The sequence below is a fragment of the Canis lupus genome, chromosome 26 (genome assembly GCF_048164855.1).
Source record: "Canis lupus baileyi chromosome 26, mCanLup2.hap1, whole genome shotgun sequence".
Taxonomy (NCBI): domain Eukaryota; kingdom Metazoa; phylum Chordata; class Mammalia; order Carnivora; family Canidae; genus Canis; species Canis lupus.
This window is the reverse complement of record NC_132863.1, coordinates 20,554,910-20,579,002: the sequence shown is the minus strand read 5'-3', so window position 1 is coordinate 20,579,002 and position 24,093 is coordinate 20,554,910. Positions and strand designations below refer to the sequence as shown.

General features: G+C 48.2%; 1 protein-coding gene across 4 annotated transcripts; it reads left to right on the top strand.

Annotated features, from left to right (window-relative positions):
* Positions 1 to 65: 65 nt before the first annotated feature.
* VPS16 (VPS16 core subunit of CORVET and HOPS complexes) lies at positions 66 to 23,451 on the top strand. Of its 4 annotated transcripts, XM_072800274.1 has the most exons (25): positions 100 to 220; positions 3,008 to 3,062; positions 16,933 to 17,021; positions 17,249 to 17,346; positions 17,428 to 17,556; positions 17,634 to 17,778; positions 17,904 to 18,019; positions 18,115 to 18,237; positions 18,367 to 18,422; positions 18,768 to 18,857; positions 18,961 to 19,055; positions 19,160 to 19,236; positions 19,698 to 19,829; positions 19,951 to 20,078; positions 20,221 to 20,256; positions 20,446 to 20,554; positions 20,688 to 20,822; positions 20,916 to 21,024; positions 21,116 to 21,213; positions 21,299 to 21,406; positions 21,715 to 21,792; positions 21,904 to 22,073; positions 22,157 to 22,253; positions 22,943 to 23,046; positions 23,162 to 23,451. In XM_072800274.1, the coding sequence occupies exons 3-25, from the start codon at positions 16,952 to 16,954 to the stop codon at positions 23,304 to 23,306; spliced, it is 2,448 nt and encodes an 815-aa protein (XP_072656375.1). In that variant the 5' UTR covers positions 100 to 220; positions 3,008 to 3,062; positions 16,933 to 16,951; the 3' UTR covers positions 23,307 to 23,451. The 4 variants fall into 4 exon arrangements, with proteins under 4 accessions (XP_072656374.1, XP_072656375.1, XP_072656377.1 ...); XM_072800273.1 differs by lacking the exon at positions 3,008 to 3,062 and having other exon boundaries at positions 66 to 220; XM_072800276.1 differs by lacking the exons at positions 100 to 220; positions 3,008 to 3,062 and adding an exon at positions 11,772 to 11,854.
* Positions 23,452 to 24,093: the final 642 nt, after the last annotated feature.

The window sequence follows — 24,093 nt, the reverse complement described above, 5'->3', positions numbered from 1 at the left end:
GTGTGGGCGGGGGGGCGGCGACGGCCGAGTACAGTTGCCCACAGTGGTGATGGCCGTGGCGGCAGCCTCGCCACGTGACCCGGACGGGCGGAAGCGGAAGTGCCGGCCCGGAGCCCGTGCTAGGCGGGTGTCCCCTCGGCGCTGCTCAGCCGCCGCCTGCACCAGCCATGGACTGCTACACGGCAAACTGGAACCCGCTCGGGGACTCTGCCTTTTACCGGTGAGCTGCCCCCGCCTCCCGCCCACGGCCCGTCTTACCTCGCTGGCCCACCGACTCGAGTCTCCGGGCGGAGCCGGCGGCGCGCGCCCCCGACACTGTGGGCGCTGGGGTCCGCCCCTCGCCGGCTCTTCCCCGGCGTCTACCACTTAACGTACAGCCGCCTAATGTCCAGGGGCCGGGCCTTCCCCGGCTCCAGAAAGGAAACTGAGGCAAGCACCGAGGTCACACGAGTAGGGGCAGAGCGCGAGACTGAAACCCAGATCTGTCAGCCTCCGAAAGGCTCAGATCACGTTGAGGGAGAAGGCCTGCGGGTGACAGCGAGTGTCCAGTCTTCTGTGGGGAAGTGCTGCCAAAGTTGGACTACAGGGGCGCTCCGCGGGGGGCGGGATCGCGCGGCGGGCGGGGTAACAGCAAACCAAGGCTGAGAGAAGGGGGGCGAATCCAGGGGCAGCGCAAGTGAGGACCCTCCGCCAGGGGTAGGCCTCTCACGGGAGTCGTAGGGTCCTAGCCTGTTGATCCGAAGTGTAAACCGATCACGTCATTAGCCTGATAAGGATTTTTCAGTGGCGTCGCTTCTTTGTAGGATAAAATACAAATTCCTTCTGTTGGAACACCTGAAAGTCAGCCTCTATTTGCACCTCCGTCTGCCCCCTCCTACCGAAGTTTTGTATTCCAGTTGCACAGAATTACAGGACCTCAATCAATACACCATGGTATTTCATGGCTCCTCGTGTTTGCAACCAGTCTTGCCCACTTTTTCTCACTGGGGAATTTTTTGTTCCTCTTTCAGGGCTTAGTTCAAGAGTTCTTTCTGAAACCTTCCCTGATTCAATCGCAGTAGAGTCGGCTGGCTTTGGGCCTCACATGGCCCAGTATTACCGTCTGTTATGAATGGCACAGTAGATCAGTATTTGCATAGGTTTCTTCTGCTAAACTAAGTTCCTCGAGGGCCAAGATTGTGTTTATCTCTCTATGTCCAATGCATCTTTAGAACAGTGCCTGTTCCATAGTAGTTGCCCAGTAAAGTTTGGACACACTAGGTACTTTAGGAACATCCCTTATAAAAAAGAAAAAAGAAAAAAAGAAAAGAAACATCCCTTATAAGAGAAAGGAGACAAGATATATTATGTATTTCTTAAACTCTTCTTAGAAAAGAGATTGACTTTTTTTTTTTTTAAGATTTTTATTTATTCATGAGAGACACAGAGAGCGAGACAGAGACACAGGCAGAAGGAGAAGCAGGCCCCATGCAGGGAGCCCAATGTGGGACTCGATCCTGGGACCCTGGGATCATGCCCTGGGCTGAAGGCAGATGCTCAACTGCTGAGCTACCCAGGCATTCTGAGATTGACTATTTTAGTAGGGGTTGGGCCAGGTAACATATAAACACAAACATTTTTTTAAAGATTTATTTTTAAGTAATTTTTAAAAAAGATTTTATTTATTTATTCATGAGAAACATACAGAGAGAGAGAGAGAGAGAGGCAGAGACACAGGCAGAAGGAGAAGCAGGCCCCATGCAGGGAGGCCGACGTGGGACTCAATCCCGGGACTCCAGGATCATGCCCTGGGCCAAAGGCAGGCGCTCAACCACTCAATCACTGAGCCATTCCTTTTTAAGTAGTTTCTGTACTCAATGTGGAGCTTGAACTTAACACCCCTGAAGGCAAGAGTTGCATGTTCTACCAACTGAGCCAGTCAGGTGTCCCTAAACATTTTATTTTTATTATTATTATTATTATTATTATTATTATTATTATTTATTATTTATTATTTATCGTGAACATTTTATTTTATTTTTTTATTTTTTAAAGGTTTATTTATTTGTTTATTTATTCAGAGAGAGCGAAAGAGAGGCAGAGACACAGGCAGAGAGAGAAGCAGGCTCCATGCAGGGAGCAGGTCGTGGGACTCCATCCCGGGTCTCCAGGATCACACCCCGGGCTGCAGGGGGCGCTAAACCGCTGCGCCACCGGGGCTACCCTATCATGAACATTTTAAAATACTGTGATGAGAGGCGCCTGGATGGCTCAGTCCGTTGGGCATCTGACTTTTGGTTTCAGCTCAGGTCGTGATCTTAGGGTTGTGAGGCCAAGCCCTGAGTTGGGCTCCCCACTCAGTGGGACATCTGCCTGAGATTCTCTCCCTCTGCCCCTCTCCTAAAATAAAACTAAAATAAAAACTAAATAAAACTAAATACATCCTTAAAAAATTGTGGTTAAGAAAAATTGTGGTTAAATATATGTAACATAAAATTTACTACCTTAATCATTCTAACAGTTCAGTAGTGTTAAGTATATTCATGTTGTGCAATGAAATCTCCAGAATTTTTTCATCTCACAAAATTGAAACTCTATATCCATTAAATAATAGACTCCCCACTTTCCCCCCTCCTCTAGACCTGGTAGCTACCATCCTGTTTTCTGTTTCTATGAGTCTGACTACTATAGATAGCCCATGTAAGTGGAATCATTCAGTATTTGCCTTTTTGTGACTGGCTTATTTCACTTAGCATACTGTCCTCAAGGCTTGTCCATATTGTAGCCTGTGTCAAAATTTCATTCCTTCTTAAGGCTGAATAATATTTTATTGTATGTATATAACACTATTTATGCATTCATCTATCAGTGGATACTTGGGTTACTTTTATTTCATGACTGTTGTGAATAATGCTGCTCTGAACATGGGTGTACAAATGTCCCTTTGAGACTATTTTCAGTCCTTTTGGATATATACCCTGAATAGAATTGCTGGATCACATGTAATTCTGTGTTTATTTTTTTGAAGAACCATCAGGCTATTTTCCATGGCAGCTACACCATTCTACATTTCTAGCAACAAGGTACAGAAGTCCGTCAGTAGTACTTATTTTTATTTTTTAAAGATTTTATTTTTAAGTAATGTCTACATCCAATGTGGGGCTCAAACTCACAACTCTGAGATCAAGAGTTGCATGTTTCGGGCAGCCCGGGTGGCTTGGCGGTTTAGCGCTGCCTTCAGCCCAGGGCCGGATCCTGGAGATTCGGGATCAAGTCCCACGTCGGGCTCCCTGCATGGAGCCTGCTTCTCCCTCAGCCTGTGTCTCTGCCTCTCTCTCTCCCTCTTTGTGTATCTGTCATGAATAAATAAATAAAACCTTTTAAAAAAAAAAAAAGAGTTACATGTTTCACCAGCTGAGCCAGCAGGAGCCCCAGGAGTACTTATTTTTGAGGCAAATTGGGAGTCAGTTTCAGGGGTGAATTGATTTCAGGGGATTTCAGGGGTGACCATGGGCTTTCCTGGGCCTGAGGATATTGGAATAGATTATTTCCCAAGGCTAGATCTGATGTGCCTCTTCCTCCCCAGTGGTCCAGTAGTTCAGCCTGGACCATAGAGGCAAAGGCTGGAGATCATCAATTTTCACACAGGTGTTCTGACACTGTGGTGGGGCATACTGTTCCACAAGCTCAGCTGCATAGCCACAGGGATTTCTTTATTGTTTCCTGGAGGGGGCTGGAACTGAGGCTATGAGAGGTGCAAGGTTTAGTTGCAAGTGGTTTCCTGGTATTAGAATCCAGGGTTGTTTACTGCTGCTGAGATTTCCACTTCTCAGTCCTGGGTGTAGAGGAGAAAGGTGTGACTGGCCTTCTCATTGAAGGTATGACTGTCCTTACAAAAGTCCAGACCCCTAGGCTCTTCTGAGAAGCTTCCCTCCCTGCTGCCCTTCACTCTGCCTATCCGTATGCCACACCACCCTCTAGGCACAGCTTGAGTCCCCCAACTGTCCCTGAGACACTTTCTTTACTTCAAAGACCTTGGGAGGCAGTCTGTGCTTTGTTGCTCTTCACTCCCTGACCCTTACTCCTATCCCCCTTAGAGGGACTCTGCCTCCTTCCCAGCCAGGTCTGTGTTGCTGCCAACCTCCTCAACCACATCCCTCACTGGCTATTTGATTGGACAGCCTTCTGGGCATCCCAGCTCTTGCCGCTTTCCATACTGACTTAAGTGGCAACCTGGTTTCATGGTTCTATGAGCTCTCTCCAAGTGATTTTATCTACATCAGCCACCCTTCACTCTGCACTTGTGCTCTTTCAGAACTGCTTTGCCTCTGAAAAATTGAATTCAGGCAGCCCCCTATCTGACCATAAGCTACTGTCCTCACTGATACTCTGATACCTCTGGATATACCTGTCCTTCAACCTCGGTGGGATCCCCACCCCTGGAATGCTTTGTTCTCTCATATATGTGTGCAGAGTCCCCTTCTATTTTTTTTTTTTTTTTTTTTTTTAGAGTCCCCTTCTATAAATGTGTCCTTTCTTGTCCAGCTTGGAATACAGGCATAGTCCTTTCAGTTTTTTGCCTTTTCCCTGACAACCTTGTTCCTTTGTCTTTGGTTTCCCTGCCTGGCACAGAGCCACCTCCCAGTGTACCAACCACTCATCATCTCTACCTGTGCCTAGGCTACTGTTAAGTGCTGCCAGGCAGGTTGGGCCTGCAGCAAATCGATGCCCACCAGCCTCAACTGGGCCCTCCTAGTCCTCTTATGGCGGGGTCGGGGGTTCAGCCTACATGTATCACAAGGACTCTTCTTTTCCTTTTAAAAGATTACACAAAGAAACAATTAAAATAATCATAATCTCCTTGGCTCCTCCTCCTAACAGCTGACATCATCTTGTGCTCCTGCGAGAACTGGAAGTCTTTGAGGGCCTAGGCTCCCCCCTACCAAACCTGGCCTGATGAGAGATATCCCCGTTTCCCTGTCCTCCCAGAAGCTATATGCCACCCACCCATATCCTTCCTCAGCCACAGTGTTTCTCCAGCTGCTGTTCAGGACCCCTTGCATCAGGATCACCTGAGATGCTGGCTAAGTCATGGTCGTCCTGGTCTTAGCATCCTGCTGGAGCGTCCATGGTCAGACCTACTACTGCATTATCTCTGGGATGGGTCCTAGAAATTTGATCTGTATCTCCCCATCCTAACAAAAAAATAAACTTCCCCCATTCCACAGGTCCCTTCTTCTCACCATATCTTTCTCCTCTATGCTCTAGCCAAAGGTCCAAAGGCCACCATCTATATTTGCTTCTGTTTTCTCTCTTCCTGAAGACCATTTACTCTGGTCTGACAACCCTATTTTTCATGACAATCTGACACTTCAGTGGACAGATCTTAGGCCTCATCTGAGGCCTTCCTAGAACACTTGATAGAGATGAGTCCTCACTTCTTTCTTGGGAATTGAATTTAACCTTTTACCAGGAACATTTTCAGGTATACAACAAAGTAGAAGAGTAGAGTGAATACACAGCATCATCACTTGGGCTTAAAAATTGTTGTTATATTGGAATATTTGCTTCAACACTCTGGAAGTTAAAATATTTTATTAAGAAAAAGTTCAACTATACATAAGCAGTAAGAGCAATTTAATGGACACCCACGTACTCCTCACCTAGTTGCAATAAAGAGCAACACTAATTTTCTTTTCATCTTTCTCTTCCCTCTCTTATACACGCTTTTTTGGGACTATTTAAAAACCGACTCCGGACACATCTTTTTATTTATTTTTTTCGGACACATCTTTTGAATTAAATACTTTTTCTGTTGTATTTTGCTTTTTTAAAAGATTTTATTTATTTGAGAGAGAGCCAAGGGCGGGGGGAGGGGGGGCGCAGGCAAAAGAGGAAGGAGAGAGACAAGCAGACTCTGCATTGACTATGACACGGGGCTGATCCCAAGATTCTGAAATCATGACCTGAGCCAAAACCAAGAGTTGGACGCCCAAGAGAGCCACCCAGGGGTCCCTTTCTGTTGTATTTTAAAGTAAATTATAGGGGTGCCTGGCTGGTTCAGTCTATAGAGCATGCAGCTCTTGATCTCAGGGTCCTAAGTTCCAGCCCCATGTTGTGTGTGGAAATTACTTAAAAGAAAAAGGTATGTTACAGGTATAATGTCAATGTGTATCACTTTTAAAAAATGACATTTTTTCCTATAAAAAGGTAGTCTTGGGCAGCCCGGGTGACTCAATGGTTTAGCACCGTCTTTAGCCCAGGACATGATCCTGGAGACCCGGGATCAAGTCCCATGTCAGGCTCCCTACATGGAGCATGTTTCTCCCTCTGCCTGTGTCTCTGCCTCTCTCTCTCTCTCTGTCACTTATGAAGAAATAAAATCTTTTAAAAAATAAAATGAATAAAAAGGTAGTCTTTCCTATAAAACTACAATACTATTTCTTTCTTTCTTCCTTTCTTTTTTTTTTTTTTTTTAATTTTTATTTATTTATGATAGTCACAGAGAGAGAGAGAGGCGCAGAGACACAGGCAGAGGGAGAAGCAGGCTCCATGCACCGGGAGCCCGATGTGGGATTCGATCCCGGGTCTCCAGGATCGCGCCCTGGGCCAAAGGCAGGCACCAAACCGCTGCGCTACCCAGGGATCCCTCTTTCTTTCTTTTTTACAGTACTATTTCATACCTAATAAAATTAACATTTAAAATCGTCTAACAACCAGTCCTTATTCAGCCTTCTCCAGTTGTCTTCAAAGGGTCTTTTTATAACCAGTTTGTTCAAACCAAGACCCAAACTAGAATTACTCGTTTGCTTACCTCTCTTAATTCTTTTGTAAACTTTTTTTTTTTTTAAGATTTTTATTTATTTGTTCATGAGAGACAGAGAGAGATGCAGAGACATAGGCAGAGGGAGAAGCAGGTTTCCGCAGAGAGCCTGCCTGTGGGACTCAATCTCAGGATCCTGGGAACACAACCTGAGCCAAAGACAGATGGCCAATCACTGAGTCACCCAGGTGCCCTGAGTGTTTTGTAAATTTGAATGTTATTATCCCCACTCCCACCCTTATCTTTTATTTTCATGACATTGACTTGTGTGGTTTGTTGTGTTGTTTTTTGTTTTGTTTTCTGTTTTTTTTTTTAGATTTTATTTATTTATTCATGAGAGACACAGAGAGGCAGAGACGTAGGCAGAGGGATAGGCAGGCTTCATGCAGGGAGCCCGATACAGGACTTGATCCCGGGACCCCGGGATCATACCCTGAGCCAAAGGCATGCTCAACCGCTGAGCCACCCAGGCGTTCCAACATTGACTTGTTTAAGAGACCAAATCACTTTCTGGATTTGTCCCATTGTTTCCCTGTGGTGCCTTTGAACTTTATTCTCTGTCATATCCTGTATTTCCTGAAACTGTGTTTTAGATCTAGAGGCTTGAATAGATTCAGGGTTGAACTTTTTGGCAGAACCGTTTCATAGGTGATGCTGTGGTATTTATGCAGCATCATATCTTGAAGCATCTTTTTTTTTTTTAAAAAGATTTTATTTATGCATGAGACACACACACAGAGAGGCAGAGACACAGACAGAGGGAGAAGCAGGCTTCCTGTGGGAGTCCAATGTGGGACTCGATCCCAGGGCCCCAGGATCATGACCTGAGCCAAAGGCAAGACGCTCAACCACTGAGACACCCAGGTGCCCACATCATGAAGCATCTTATATCAGATTGTCCACTATGAGCAAAGTTGAGATTGACCAGTGGGTTTGAATGCTAATGGCCACATTCTTCCTTGTCAAGTTATATATAATCAGCTTGCAGGCTGGTACCCCCAGGAATGGTGCCATATTGGGACCAGATACTAGTCTTTACTGTTGCCAGATTAGCTATTCAGCAGTAGTGTTAGCCAGGCCAGCCTCCCCAGAAGGGAGGCTCCCAAGACATGAGATTATCACAGGGTTTTCAAGCAGTGGAAGGCTAGTTTCCGTGGACACAGCAAGGCAAGCTACTTCCACTGTTGCCAATTTTCAGGTTCCAATTCTTTTCCTGATCAATGCTGTTAACTTTTTTTTTTTTTTTTTTTTTTTTATTTATGATAGTCACAGAGAGAGAGAGAGAGGCAGAGACACAGGCAGAGGGAGAAGCAGGCTCCATGCACCGGGAGCCCGACGTGGGATTCGATCCCAGGTCTCTAGGATCGCGCCCTGGGCCAAAGGCAGGCGCCAAACCGCTGCGCCACCCAGGGATCCCTGCTGTTAACTTTCACATGAAAAATCGTGTGTTGGTGAATTCAACTATTATAATTTAACAACCCACGCAATTACATTTTGTGTTTGATTTTTAGCAGTAGCAGCTGTGTGGCTATAAGAACTAAGAGATTCTCTTAGGGCTGTTATGGAAGCTTTCTACTTCTCAGAGCCATGTCTTGAGCTGAAAGTTAATGGACCCAAGCTTGTCATTTTCTCTTTGTCCAAGTGCACTCACAATAACCAAGCCCATCCCCCAGCCCTTATAATCATCATTACTACCATATGGTCAGGCACAGAAGTCACTCCAAAGGTGCATGTTTGACTTGGCATTTCACCACAGTAAACTGCAGGCTTGATTAACTGTGATGCCATTGCATGCAGTAGGTGACTAGCATTTGTTTCCCATGACAGGAAGCTCAGTACTGCACTCAGGCCCAAACACACAATCAAACCAATCCCCAAATCACATCTTTAGGGGGCTGTCTTCTGGACCACTCCCTGCCCCCAATTTATATCAGTTTGGGTTCAGTCGGGAGACTTAACCTGAGAAAGTTTGGTAAATATAAAGAATTATTAAACTGTGATAAGAGAATAGCTAGGGATGCCTGGGTGGCTCAGTGGTTGAGTGTCTGCCTTTGGATCAGGTTGGGATCCTGGGATTGAGTCCCACATCAGGCTGCTCACAGGGAGCCTGCTACTCCCTTTGCCTATGTCTCTGCCCCTCTCTCTGTGTCTCTCATGAATAAATAAATAAATATTTTTAAAAGAGTAAGACATATGAAAATTTTGTATAATCACCTAGGGCTGAGGGAGTGTGCCCAAGGAATGACAAACTTGGAAGGGAAGCCCCCTCCCCACATTGGGGTTCAGATCTTGATGGAGAAAATAAAATTGTAGCTCACTAGAAAGCAAGTTTTGTGCCAGAGCTGTCCATAGTTGCTGGGCAAGCAAGAAGTAACTCTCTCGAGTTCAGAGGTAGGGGGACACAGGTGAGCTGCAGCTGGTGGCCAAGCATATGGGCAAAGGACAGAATGGGGCCGCTGGTGCAGACAGGTACCCTAGAGCATGTGGTGTCTGTAGCCTGAGTCCCACAGACAAAAACTGGATGCCCAAGTGTGCCAGGGGGGGTCAGTGGAAATGCAAGGGCTCAGGCAGGGTGGCCAGCGGACAGGCATCTTGGCAGCCCAAGAAGTAGTGTGGGCAGGAGACTAGGAGTGTGGTGTCTGTCCAGGGAGCGGTGGGAAGGTGATCTCCATTCCGGGAGAACCTCTGAGGTTGCTGCTGCGTAACTGAGGCGGAGCACCATGAGATGTCCTCATACCCTGGCTACTGGCCAGCTCTGCCTGGACTGGAAGCAGTCAGAGAGCTCCTTCCTCAGGCAGGATTCCTCCAAGTGCCCTCTACTGAGGAAGATTAAGATCACACAGTGAAGGAGAAAGGCCTAAAGAAATGCTGTCTGCTATCACGGAAAGGTCAAAAACTACATATGTGTTATCAAAAATTCAAGTAATGCAAAAATCTGAAAATTGACAGTCTTCCAACATCCCTGCATTCACCACTTTCCCCACAGGTAACCACTGTCTCTGGCTCAGTGCAGCTTCCTGTCTCTGTTTTTCTATGTATGTACATACATACGTGTAGTTATATGTAAATATGCTGGTCAAAAATACGTGCTCGGTTTTTGTATAAAATAAATGCGTTCATATGGTTCCTATTGAGCTGCAGCTTACTTTTTTTTTTTTCTTACTTAACGGGACATCTAGAGATCATTTCATGTCAGTACACAGGCTCACCTTACTAGTGGCCACATAATATTCCCCCAGAACAGGCATCCCATAGTTTATTTAACCAGCCCCACTTTTTTTTTTTTTAAGATTTTATTTATTTATTCATGAGAGACACAGAGAGGGAGAGGCAGAGACATACGCAGAGGGAGAAGCAGGCTCCATGCAGGGAGTCCAATGTGGGAATCAATCCCGGGCCTCCAGGGTCATGCCGTGAGTCACGGGCAGACACCAACCGCTGAGCCACCCAGGCATCCCTAACTAGCCCCATTTTGAGGAAGCCTTTCTATGATTTGGAGGAGAACTTCTTAAATTCTAAATAGTGCTGCAATCAATTCATATGTTTGTATGCTCGTGCAAGTACTTTTGTAAGTTAGAATCTTAGAAGGAAGTTGCTAAGTCAGAGGGTGTGCACATTTAAAATTTGGAGAGATAGCCCTTCATTTTTCTTCCATAAGGCCTGAACCAGTTTATATACCCACTTAATATGTGGGAAAATGTGCATTTTCCCACATCTTCAGCAATATTGGATGCTCCTATCCCCTTATTTTTTTTGGCATTCAGATGGCCAAACCATAAAAAATAATTTTTATTTTTATTTTTATTTTTTTTTTAATTTTTTATTTATTTATGATAGTCACACAGAGAGAGAGAGAGAGAGAGAGAGAGAGAGGCAGAGACATAGGCAGAAGGAGAAGCAGGCTCCATGCACCGGGAGCCCGACGTGGGATTCGATCCCGGGTCTCCAGGATCGCGCCCTGGGCCAAAGGCAGGCGCCAAACCGCTGCGCCACCCAGGGATCCCCATAAAAAATAATTTTTAAAAAGAGATATTTATTTATTTGAAAGAGAGAGTGAGCAAGAGAGAGAGAGGAGCAGGAGGCGAGGCAAAGGGAGAAGGAGAAGCAGGGCCCCGCTGAGCAGGGAACCTGATGCAGGGCTTAATCCCAGGACCTTGAGATCATGACCCAAGCCAAAGGTGACGCCTAACCAACTGAGCCACCCAGGCACCCCATAAAAAATAATCTTAAATTCATATTTACATACTCCGTAGATATGTCTTCATATTCTTTGACTACTTTTCCATTGTGTTGTTTCCATTGGTGTGTAAAGGAGCTCTTTACATGGTCTTCATATTAATCCTTTGTTAGAAGCATTATAAATATCTTCTCACATAGGTTGGTTGACTCTTGTGTATTCACTTTTTTTTTTTTTTAAGATTTATTTATTTATTCATCATAGACAGAGAGAGAGAGAGAGGCAGAGACACAGGAGGAGGGAGAAGCAGGCTCCATGCCGGGAGCCTGATGTGGGACTCAATCCCGGGACTCCAGGATCGCGCCCTGGGCCAAAGGCAGGTGCTAAACCGCTGAGCCACCCAGGGATCCCTGTATTCACTTTTAATGTACAGAGTTTTAATTTTTTTTTAAAGATTTTTTTATTTATTTATAGACACAGGCAGAGACATAGAGGGAGAAGCAAGCTCCATGCAGGAAGCCCGATGTGGGATTCAATCCCGGGTCTCCAGGATCACACCCCGGGCTGCAGGCGGCACCAAACCGTTGCACCACCGGGGCTGCCCCAGAGTTTTAATTTTTATGTAATAAAATCTATCATTTGATAATTTTGTGTTTTGCTCTGAAAGACTTTCCTAGTTTATATTATAAAAACATTAGCTTATATTTTCTCAAGGGCTTTCTGTTTTTTGTTTTTTAAAGATTTTATTTATTAATTTTTTAAAAAGATTTTATTTATTTATTCATAGAGACACAGAGAGAGAGAGAGAGGCAGAGATACAGACAGAGGGAGAAGCAGGCTCCACGCAGGGAACCCGACGCGGGACACGATCCCAGGTCTCCAGGATCACACCCCAGGCTGCAGGCAGCGCCAAACCGCTGTGCCACCAGGGCTGCCCTTATTTATTTATTCATGAGACACACACACACACACACACACACACACACACACAGAGGCAGAGAGACAGAGAGAGAAGCAGGCTCCATGCAGGGAGCCTGATGCGGGACTCGATCCTGGGACTCCAGGATCACGCCCTGGGCGGAAGGCAGACGTTCAACTGCTGAGCCACCCAGAGATCCCTTGCTGTTGTTGTTGTGGTTGTTGTGCCACCCAGGGATCCCTTGTTGTTTTTGTTGTTGTTTTAAAGACTTTATTTATTTGAGATCCAGTGAGCAAGAGAGAGAACATGAGCAGGGGCAGAGGGAGAGGGAGAGGCAGACTCCCTATCTAACAAGGGGCTTTGGGATCCCTGGGTGGCGCAGCGGTTTGGCGCCTGCCTTTGGCCCAGGGCGCGATCCTGGAGACCCGGGATCGGGTCCCACGTCGGGCTCCCGGTGCATGGAGCCTGCTTCTCCCTCTGCCTGTGTCTCTGCCTCTCTCGCTCTCTCTGTGTGACTATCATAAATAAAAAAAAAAAAAAAAAAAAAAAATTTAATAAAAAAAAAAACAAGGGGCTTTATCCCCGTACCCCAGGATCATGACCCCAACAGAAGGCAGACGCTTAACCAACTGAGCCACCCAGGTGCCCCTATTTAGTTCTTAAATATTTTAATGTAAAATAATATGATTATAGACTTTGACCATTTTTCTTTTGGTTTTATATTTATTTTATTTTATTTTTTTAATTTTTTTAAAATTTATTTATGATAGTCACACAGAGAGAGAGAGAGAGAGAGAGAGAGGCAGAGACACAGGCAGAGGGAGAAGCAGGCTCCATGCACGGGGAGCCCGACGTGGGATTTGATCCCGGGTCTCCAGGATCGCGCCCTGGGCCAAAGGCAGGCGCCAAACCGCTGCGCCACCCAGGGATCCCTGGTTTTATATTTATTTTCAAAAATTAATTAGAGTTGGGGCACCTGGTGGCTCAGTTGGTTAAACGTCTACCTTCAGCTCAGGTTATGGTTTCAGGGTCCTGGGATCGAGCCCTGAGTCTGGCTCCCTGTTCAGTGGGGAGTCTGCTTCTCCCTCTGCTTCTCCTCCCTGCTCTTGCTCTCTCTCAAATGAATAAATAAAATCTTAAAAAAAAAAAAATTAGAGCCTTTTGTGTTTTTAAGAAAAGTACCTTTTCTCCATATATATCACAAACATTTTTTCCCTTTTCATTTGTCTTCCTAGTTTGTTTTCCATGAATTTTTTTAGTGTATAACAGTTTTTTAACATTACTCATTCTAATAATCATTAATATGATTTAAAAACTCAAAGTCTTATTCCTATCCGTCCCTGTCTTTATTCAGCTGATTCCACCCCTCACCTACCAATAACCAGTTACTAGATTCTTAGAAATCTTTTCAGAACTTCTTGTTTTTCAAATAGAGGCAAATATAAAACATGTATTGTTTTTGCCCTTTTATATAGAGAAGTATACAGAAGTCCTTTTTATTTAGACTTGTTCTTTTTCTGTGACTTCTGGGTTATATAGTGTGCTTACAAATTGTTTCTATTTTGAGAGTGTAAAAATAGCCAAGATTTCTTCTGAGATGGCTTTATATATTTCTTTAACACTTAAATCTTAAATTCTATCTGGAAAATATTTTATTGTAGAGATTAAGTAATGAAATAGTGTTTATTGCAATTCTTCCCATATGGCCCATTGTCTCATTTCAAGGATCAATTTGCAACAATTTGAAATGCCATCTTTATTACATGCTCAGTTCCCAGTTCTTTTTCTGGACTCTTTTTCTCTTCCATCAATCTATTTGCTTCTTCCTGTGCCAAGACAACAGTTTTAAATGACTTTATTTTTACATAGTGTATTTGATATCTGATATAGATCTGTTCACTTATTTTCAAAATATTTAAAAATATTTTCCAGCATTTTATGTTTAAGATGATACTTGTTTTTTCTGTGAGTTTATTTATTTATTTATTTATTTAAAGATTATTTATTTATTTATTCATGAGAGACACAGAGAGAGAGAGAGGCAGAGACACAGATAGAGGGAGAAGCAAGCTCCATGCAGGAAGCCTGATGTGGGACTCGATCCCGATCCCAGGTCTCCAGGATCACACCCTGGGCTGAAGGTGGCGCTGAACCACTGAACCACCTAGGCTGCCCTGCAAGTGAGTTTTAGAATCAGTCTGTGCTGGGGCGCCTGGGTGGTTCAGTCAGTTAAGCCTCTGACTCTTGATCTCAGCCCAGGTCTCTCTCGATCTCAGGGTCATGACTTCAAGCCCTTCCTTGGCCCCATGCTGGGCATGGAGCCTACATAAAAAGAAAAGAATCAATTTGTGCTTCCACCTCCCTAAAAAATGTTATTGGAATTCTTATGCATTCATAGATCATTTTGGGATGTTTCTCCATGTCTTCCATATCCTTGAGTAAACTTTGATTTGATTTGATTTTTTAAATTTTTTTTAACTATATTTTTCTTTCACTTTTTTTTAAAGAGTTTATTCATTTGAAAGAGAGAGAGGGATGCCTCGGTGACTCAGTGGTTGAGCATTGTCTGCCTTTGGCTCAGAGCGTGATCCCGGGATTCAGGATCGAGTCCCGCATCAGGCTCCCTGCAAGGAGCCTGCTTCTCCCTCTGGCTTTGTCTCTGCCTCTCTCTCTGTGTATCTCTCATGAATAAATAAATAAAATGTTTTTTTAAAAAAAGAGAGAGCAGGGGGGAAGGGCAGAAGCAGAGGGAAAAGCAGACTTCCCGCTGAGCCGGGAGCCCGACACAGGGCTTGATTCCAGAACCCTGGGATGAGGATCTGAGCCAAAGGCAGACACCCAACTGATTGAGCCACTCAGGCGCCCCTTCTTTTAAGTTTTTTTTTTTTAAACATTTTTATTTATTTATGATAGAGAGAGAGAGGCAGAGACATAGGCAGATGGAGAAGCAGGCTCCATGCACCGAGAGCCCGACGTGGAATTCGATCCCGGGTCTCCAGGATCGTGCCCTGGGCCAAAGGCAGGTGCCAAACTGCTGCGCCACCCAGGGATCCCGTTTTTTTTTTTTTTTTTTTTTTTATTTATTTATTCATGAGAGACACAGTGAGAGAGAGAGAGACAGAGACACAGGCAGACAGAAGGTGAAGCAGGCTCCTTGCAGGGAGCCCAGTGTGGGACTAGATCCTGGGACTCTGGAGTCATGCCCTGAGCCAAAGGCAGATAGATGCTCAACTGCTGAGCCACCCAGGCATCCCTCAAGTTTTTATTTAAATTCCAGTTCATTGACATAGAGTGTAATGTTAGTTTCAAGTGTAGAGTTTACACCTGGTACCCATCACAGCAGTGTACTCCTTAATCCCCATCACCTATTTAACCCTTTCTCCTCACCTGCTCCCCTCTAGTCACCCTTAGTTTATTCTCTATAGTTAAGTTTCCTGGTTCACCTCTCTTTTCTCCCCCCCATGAATTTATTTTTTAAAAAGATTTTATTTATTTATTCATAGAGACACAGAGAGAGAAGCAGAGACACAGGCACAGGGAGAAGCAGGCTCCTTGAGGGGAGCCCGATGTGGGATTTGATCCTGGAACCTTGGGATCATGACCTGAACTGAAGGCAGACGCTCAACCCCTGAGCCACCCAGGCATCCCTCACCCATGATTTTGTTTTGTAAAAAATTTTTTTAGGTTTGTTCTTACATATCATAATTTTGTTGCTATCATGATTTTAGGATCTTTTAAAGTTATATTCTAATTGATTTTTGTTATGATATAGAAAATTTATCATAGAAAATATGTAGGTTTTTGTTGACTACCCTCCTGAGCTCTCTTGTTCATTACTCATCCCCTGCTTTGGATTTTCTAAGTAGACAATCACGTTATTTGTGAATAGCAGCAAACTCCAAAATATAAACCTCTATTTTTTTTTCTTAAATTATTTTGCTAGAACCCTAAGAAGAATGTCAATAGAAGATAATGGTAGGCATCTGTCTGACTTTTTTTTTTTTATCAGGAAGGCTTCTGAAATGATACTAGAGGAAACACTCCCCTTCCCCTTAAATACTGGTTTCTCTTGGCTTCCTGGGATAATGCCCACTCCTTTTCCATCCCCTTTTCCCTACCTCCAGCCATCCAATGATGGCATGCCTCAGGCCTCCTACTTCATCTTCATGATGCACACACTCTTGGTGACCCAAGGCCGTCTCAGATTGCAGTCATCTCATGCCAGCTTGTGATTTCTGTTACTTCACATAAGCTGAACATTCAGATATTGACATTCCAGCCCAGGACTCTGTCCCCGCAGCTCTGGACTCACTGATGAGCTCCTCTGGGATTTCTTTCAAGCACTGCTAACTCAGTACCTCTAAAACTGAGTTCAGGGGATCCCTGGGTGGCTCAGCGGTTTGGCGCCTGCCTTTGGCCAAGGGTGTGATCCTGGAGTCCCAGAATCGAGTCCCACGTCAGGCTCCTGGCATGGAGCCTGCTTCTCCCTCTGCCTGTGTCTCTGGCTCTCTCTCTCTCTACGTCTATCGTGAACAAATAAATAAAATTTAAGAAAATAAAAAAATAAATAAATAAAACTGAGTTCATGATCAGCAAGTGTTGAGGTCTATAAAGCCTACGACCCGCTTTGGTGTTAAGAACCAGAAATAGAAGAAAAGCTGACTGCCCTGAGAGACCCTGAATGCAGGCCCAAGCCAACCACCCAACCCTAGTCCTACCTTAGTTTGTGCCCTGGATATTGGCCCCACAGCCTATCTTTTGTGCCAGAAGCTCCTGCCATCCATGGACCCTTGCCCTAAGAACCACAGCCTGGCCTGCTAACACCCTCTGCTCTGTCGTCTGCCATTCCTAAGCATGCATGTGGTCCGTTGCCCGAGCTGTTTCCAATCATCACCCTCTCCCACCTGTGGGAGGCCTGTTTCACAGACTGTTCTGTGAAGGACAAATAGAGGCTGTAGGGGTTCCTCTGGGCTCACTCCCATGTGGATGCAGGGTCATTTGAAGGCTAATTTCTGCTTGCCTCTATATGGGCAGGAAATATGAGTTGTACAGCATGGACTGGGACCTGAAGGAGGAACTCAGGGACTGCTTGGTAGCTGCTGCGCCCTATGGAGGCCCTATTGGTATGTCACGCCTCTACCACTGTGTGTTCTGGGACAATGGGGTGAACTCAATGTCCGTGATTCCTGGGGGCCTTGCTATTGGGTTGTTCTTGCTAATGTGTGCCAGCCCTCTTTCCTTCCCACCTCTCACCCCCTGCCAAGATGATTTAAATTTTGGTTCTCATGAAGCTTGCTTCCTTTGGGGTGGACCTGGGGAGCTAGACAGAAAATCTCTGCTTAAATTACAGCTCTTTTGAGGAACCCATGGCGGAAGGAGAAGGCTGCAAGCATACGGCCAGTGCTTGAGATCTACTCTGCTTCTGGCCTGCCTCTGGCCAGTCTGCTGGTGAGCACTCCTGACCCATCTTGGGGCTGGGCTGCATCTATGTCCTAAGGACAGCCTCAGGAACCTCCCTCTCCTCTACAGTGGAAGAGTGGGCCCGTGGTGTCCCTCGGCTGGTCAGCTGAGGAGGAGCTGCTCTGCGTGCAGGAAGATGGTGTAGTACTGGTTTACGGACTTCATGGTGACTTCCGGAGACACTTCAGCATGGGCAATGTAGGGGCCTCAGGGGGCTGGGGAAAGGGGTGGAATTTGTGACTCTGGCTCCCTCAACCCACAGCCCCTCTTCCCAGGAGGTGCTCCAGAACCGAGTTCTAGATGCCCGGATCTTCCATACTGAGTTTGGTTCAGGGTTGGCCATCCTCACCGGGGCCCACCGCTTCACCCTCAGTGCCAACGTGGGAGATCTTAAGCTTCGCCGGATGCCAGAGGTGCCAGGTAAGCCCTGACATCCCTAAGATAGCCTTTCAGTGCCCACAGAAGGGCATCCAGTCTGTGGGGCCAACAGAGGCAGAAGCTGTGGGCTTTGGTCATTTGGAAGTTGTCCGCCTCCCTGGCCACAGGTCTGCAGAGTGCACCCTCATGCTGGACCACACTGTGCCAGGACCGAGTTGCACACATTCTTCTGGCTGTGGGGCCTGATCTTTACCTCCTCGACCACGCAGCCTGCTCCGCAGTGGTGAGGGCCCTGAGTGGGAGTGAAATGGAAGGGTTGGGGGAGGCGATGGGGGAAGCTCTGAAAAAAGATCTTGTGTCCTCCCTGGCCTGTCTCAGACGCTCCCTGGCCTGGCCCCAGGAGTGAGCAGCTTCCTGCAGATGGCTGTCTCCTTCACCTACCGACATCTGGCACTCTTCACAGACACAGGCTACATCTGGATGGGGACATCATCACTCAAGGTGTGATCCTTGGACAACATGGGGCACCCTGCCTTATCCAGGAAAGATCTGTTAGTGGTGGGGGAAGAGCTTTTTAACTAGATTGGTGACTCCTGGGACAGGGCCGTGATATTCCCTGCACCTTTTCAGGAGAAGCTGTGTGAGTTCAACTGCAACATCCGGGCCCCCCCGAAGCAGATGGTCTGGTGAGCATGGGGGTCATGCTGGGAGTGGGTGCAGCCTTGTTTCCTAAAACACTTTGATTCATCCTGTCTACTGGTCAAGCCAGGTGGAGCTTGCATCTTATCATCTCTGCCAGGGCTTACTTGAGGGAAACCCTGGCCCCTCTGTGGGCCCCAGATGCCCCTGGGAGCTGACAGCACAGGGGGAGAAGGAAGCCAATGTCAGAGGAACGGGTTAGGGAGCAGCATGCATGTGCAGGGCTATCTCAAGGTAAAGCAACATAAGCAGTGAAAGGGGACAGCAGGAGACGTGGCCATGGGCCCAATGTCCTGTGTGTGTCATAGATGTGTGTGTGATGCTGTCCACAGGTGCAGCCGTCCTCGCAGCAAAGAGAGGGCTGTCGTGGTGGCATGGGAGAGGCGTCTAATGGTGGTGGGTGATGCACCCGAGAGCATCCAGTATCCTTGGAGGGCTCCTGTGGGGGTGGGAGGGAAAAGGAGAGGAAGGGTCACCTGCCCTGCCCCGTTTCTGCGTGCTCTTGGGAACCTTGACCAAGCTCAGATTTGTGCTGGATGAAGACTCCTACCTGGTGCCTGAGCTGGATGGGGTCCGCATCTTCTCTCGTAGCACCCACGAGTTCCTGCATGAGGTTCCAGGTGAGGCCCTCCCAGAACACAGTGTGACTTGGGGCGGGATCAGGGCCTTGAGGCAGTGCTGAGGTTTCCCTGCCCTCCCGACACTCACCAACTTCCTCCCCTAGTGGCCAGCGAGGAGATCTTCAAAATTGCCTCAATGGCCCCCGGGGCACTGTTGTTGGAGGCCCAGAAAGAGTATGAGGTAAAGCCCTGGTCTTCTTCCTTGGCCCCAGGATGTTCTCCTTTCCCTTCCTAATTGGCTCGCCCCGTGCCTCTGCCTGGGCATGGTAGACTCAGCCAGGAGCTGCTTGTCAAAAGAGGACTCCAGGCAGGACATTGGGCTGGGGAAAGCCAGCTCAGGTAGACAGGAGTGATATGATGTCCTCCATGTGGTAATGGGGACGTGCAGGGAACCCCTGCTATCCCCAACCCAGGCACCATTCAGGGCTCCTGTCAAGGTCCCTTCCTGCAATTGTGGGCTGATATGGGTTGGGAGTATATGGGTACCTCGGGTGGACTGTGGGCTGAGGGGGTTTGAGCTTTGGCCTCTGCAGTCCCTCCATACCAGCCCATTTGAACCACAGTCAAGGATGGGGGAACCAAACATGGGGGTTGTTCTCTATCATGGCACCCCATCCCTGGCACACTTTCTCTGTCCCCCAGAAAGAGAGCCAAAAGGCAGATGAGTACCTACGGGAGATCCAGGAGCTGGGCCAGCTGACCCAGGCCGTGCAGCAGTGCATTGAGGCTGCGGGACATGAGCACCGGCCAGACATGCAGAAGAGTCTGCTCAGGGTTGGCCTGGACAGCAGGGCTGGGGGGAGGGGCTGCTGGGCAGGGAGTGTGCTGGTAGGAGGGATGGGGAGGTGGGGGGTGGTGGTAAAGATCTCCTCTGTCATCCTCTGACTCTTCTTAGGCGGCCTCCTTTGGAAAGTGTTTCCTCGACAAATTTCCACCTGACAGCTTCGTGCGCATGTGTCAGGACCTGCGTGTGCTAAATGCCATTCGGGACTATCACATCGGAATCCCCCTCACTTATAGCCAGTATCCTCAAGCAAGCTTCAAGGATGTTTATAGCCAGTGGTGGCCGGGGAAGAGGCAGGGATGGGGGCTGAAAATGCTGCCTGAAAGTCCTGGGCAAATAGGGCTCACCCCTCAGCTGGATCCTTAACCAAGTAAAATGCAGATATAAGCAGCTCACCATCCAGGTGCTGCTGGACAGGTACAGCAAGCCCCAGGGTTCTGGGAGGAGGGCTATGTGTGGGTAGGCATTACAGCCTCTGGTGGTTTCTTGTGGTCACGGCTCCTCATCCATTTCTTTGGGGGCTGGGAGGCCTGAGGGCAGGCTGGGGCCGCTCTGCCCTCTCCTATCCCACCTCATCCCTGTACCCTTCATCCCCTTGCCTGCCAGGCTTGTGTTGCGGAGGCTTTACCCCCTGGCGATTCAGATTTGCGAGTACCTGCGCCTTCCTGAAGTGCAGGGTGTCAGCAGGATCCTGGCCCACTGGGCCTGCTATAAGGTGAGGATGTGGGTTCAAGGCATTTAGAGGATTCCAGGCCCTGATGAGATGTAGGAAACACGAAGTGCAGAGCTGAAGGGGGAGGGTGAAAGGTGAGATCCAGGTGTGTGTGACAATCCCCCTCCATCTGCAGGTGCAACAGAAAGACGTGTCTGACGAGGATGTTGCTCGGGCCATTAACCAGAAACTGGGGGACACACCAGGCGTCTCTTACTCTGACATTGCTGCACGGGCCTATGGATGTGGCCGCACAGAGCTGGCCATCAAGGTGTGGGCGCCCAGTCCTCCCCAGATGCCCTGACATTGGTATGAGGCCCCCCGGGCCAGCTCCTTCTCTCTGTGCCTTTCTCCCTGCCCACAGCTGCTGGAGTATGAGCCACGCTCTGGGGAGCAGGTACCCCTTCTCCTAAAGATGAAGAGGAGCAAACTGGCACTGAGCAAGGCTATCGAGAGTGGGGACACTGATCTGGGTGAGCAGGGTTTGGGGGAAACCAAGGCTGAGGCCTCTGAACTAACCAAGGGACCAGGCTGGAGTCTCCACACCGTCTTATCGTTCCTTAGTGTTCACGGTATTGCTGCACCTGAAGAATGAGCTCAACCGAGGAGATTTTTTCATGACTCTTCGGAACCAGCCCATGGCCCTGAGTTTGTACCGACAAGTATGTGCCCTGGGTAGGGGTGGGGATGGAGCCTCACGAGCCCCTAAATTGGCCTTGCTGACTGACTGCCTGTCCATGGCCCCAGTTCTGCAAACATCAGGAGCTAGAGACACTGAAGGACCTTTACAATCAGGATGACAACCACCAGGAGCTGGGCAGCTTCCACATCCGAGCCAGCTATGCTGCAGAGGAGGTCTGAGGTCCACAGAGTGGGTGGGGCCTGTGGGCTGAGCTTCGGGTTGGACTCCTGATCTGGGCCTCCTATTTGGTACACACCCCTATCTGGTCCTCACTGTTGTGGAAGAGTCTAAGAAGATATGTGACCAGGATGGTGGTTGGTCCCAGAGGAGCTAGCCTCCCCACTAGGGGCACTGCAGTGGTACACCCAGTGGGGAAGGCTGGCCCTGGTTGCCCGGGGACTGGGGAGAGCAGTGTAGCCTGAACAGGAAAGGCTAATATCTTTGGTGCCATGAGCTCAGGCTTCCCTTCTTGCCCCTGTAGCGTATTGAGGGGCGAGTCGCAGCTCTGCAGACAGCAGCCGATGCCTTCTACAAGGCCAAGAATGAGTTTGCAGCCAAGGTTTGCCTCATTCTTTTCTGAGAACCTCCTCTGCGCCTCGTCTTGCTTCCTTGTCCCTGTTGGCCCCATCCAGCCCCATCTGGCCTCATCTCTGCTCCATCTCCGCCCCAGGCCACGGAGGATCAAATGCGGCTCCTGCGGCTGCAGCGGCGCCTGGAAGATGAGCTGGGGGGCCACTTCGTGGACTTGTCTCTGCACGACACAGTCACCACCCTCATCCTGGGCGGCCACAGCAAGCGTGCAGAGCAGCTGGCACGTGACTTCCGCATTCCGGACAAGAGGTAGATGAGGGCTGGGCCCAGAAGGTTTAATCCTGGGACCACCTGCCTGTCCCACAATACTTGCAAACCCAGCTTCTTTGCAGGCTCTGGTGGCTGAAGCTGACCGCCCTGGCAGATCTGGAAGATTGGGAGGAGCTAGAAAAATTTTCTAAGAGCAAGAAATCGCCCATTGGCTACCTGGTGAGGCAGGGGCCCTGCATCCAGCCCACCTCCAGAGAGAGTAGTCCTGGGGAGGGGACCAGGCTCTGGGATAGGCAGATGTCCCATTCCTTCATCTATTCAGCTGTCCCACATAGTTAGCAGGTATTTCCCATGTCCACATATTTATGGGCCAGGTCTGTGGGCAAGTGGGCCCGAGTTAGCCTGTAGATGTTGGCCGGAGAGGGAATGAGCTGCTTTCTCCAAGGAGGCCCATAGCAGGCACTATGTGCCTAAGGGAAAGTCTTGTGTGAGTGGTGGGTGGAGGAGCACTGGGAGGGCATGTCCAGGAGGCAGTGGAGACCGAAGGGGTTTGTTTTCTGTGGCAGGTGATTCAGTGGTATGGCAGGTGGGTGGGGTAAGGACAGCTGTGGGAGAAAACACAGGCCCTGAGAAGGCAAGAGACTCCTATTGCGAGAGGATAGCAGTGTATCATGGAGTGGCCACATGGACATAAACTGGTCTCAAGGCTCTAACAAACCTGTGGTGTAGGTGGTTCCTGCCCTGAGACTGTTGAGATCACAACTATCCTACGTGTGTCAGGGCAGGGCTGGAATAGGATTACGGAGGAGTATATGAAATACACAGAGACCATGCATCCATTGGGCTTTTGTTCATAAGAGAGGACAGGAAGGCTCTGCCTTATCTTCTTCTCCCCACCTTCTCCTAAGCCCTTTGTCGAGATCTGCATGAAGCAGCACAACAAGTATGAGGCCAAGAAGTATGCCTCCCGAGTGGGTCCCGAGCAGAAGGTCAAGGCCTTGCTTCTCGTTGGGTACGTCAGCTGAGAACCCTGTGGGTGCTGGGTGGTCAAGCCAGTGGGCTGATGAGGAGCACAGTTTGTGCCCTCGGGCAGCCTGACACCCTCTCCCCTCCTGCTCAAACCACAGGGATGTGGCTCAGGCTGCAGATGTGGCCATTGAGCACCGGAACGAAGCAGAGCTGAGCCTCGTATTGTCCCACTGCACTGGAGCCACAGATGGGGCTACAGCCGACAAAATTCAGCGGGCTAGGGCACAAGCCCAGAAGAAGTGAGGGACTCCCCCTGCACATCTCCTTGAGCCCTAGGCTTGGCAGAAGCATCACTGCTCATCCAGCTTCTTCAGAGCCGAGCTGAGCTGAGAAGTTGGGGTGGGGTGGGAGCCAAGGGTCTGGTTGTAAATAAAGTTGGGACATTTTAGAGTGCTTATCTCATGCAGTCCGGCCTAAGCAAAAGTATGCCAGAGGCAGAACCAATCAGATACCTCAGCAGAACTCTGTGTGTTTGATTGCGTTGGGGCTAGAGGGGGAGTTCCTCAGCAATATTTACAGGAGACCTGCCCCTCTCCACAGTTACCAAAGAAAGCCGCATCAGACTCACAGCCCCTGGGAAGATTACGGGGGAGGTATGCAAAACTCAAGCAGCAGCTCATCAAGAGTCAGTCTGAAAAGCATTACACACGTACACATAAGAACCACGCTAAATGCCTCACCATTGCAATGTCATTTATCCCACAAGACAGCCCTGTGAGATAGGTTACATCACCTCATTTTACAGTAGAGGAGATTGAAGATAGAGGAGATTTAGTAACAGTATATGGCAGAACTGAGATTTGAAACCTGATTGCACTTTTGGGGGTCTTAGAGCTTCTCCTCAGGTGCTGTGGTGACAAAAGAGGGATGACTGAACTCGGGCCCTCTGAGCAGGGGAGCCTGAGTCAAGGCCCTTGTTCACACTACAGTAAGTAATGATTGGAGGAGCGATGTGTACATGGCCAGCATGTTGGAGGGTTAGAGGAGAAGCCTTCACAAACCATGACCACCCAACCATGGTGAGCAACTC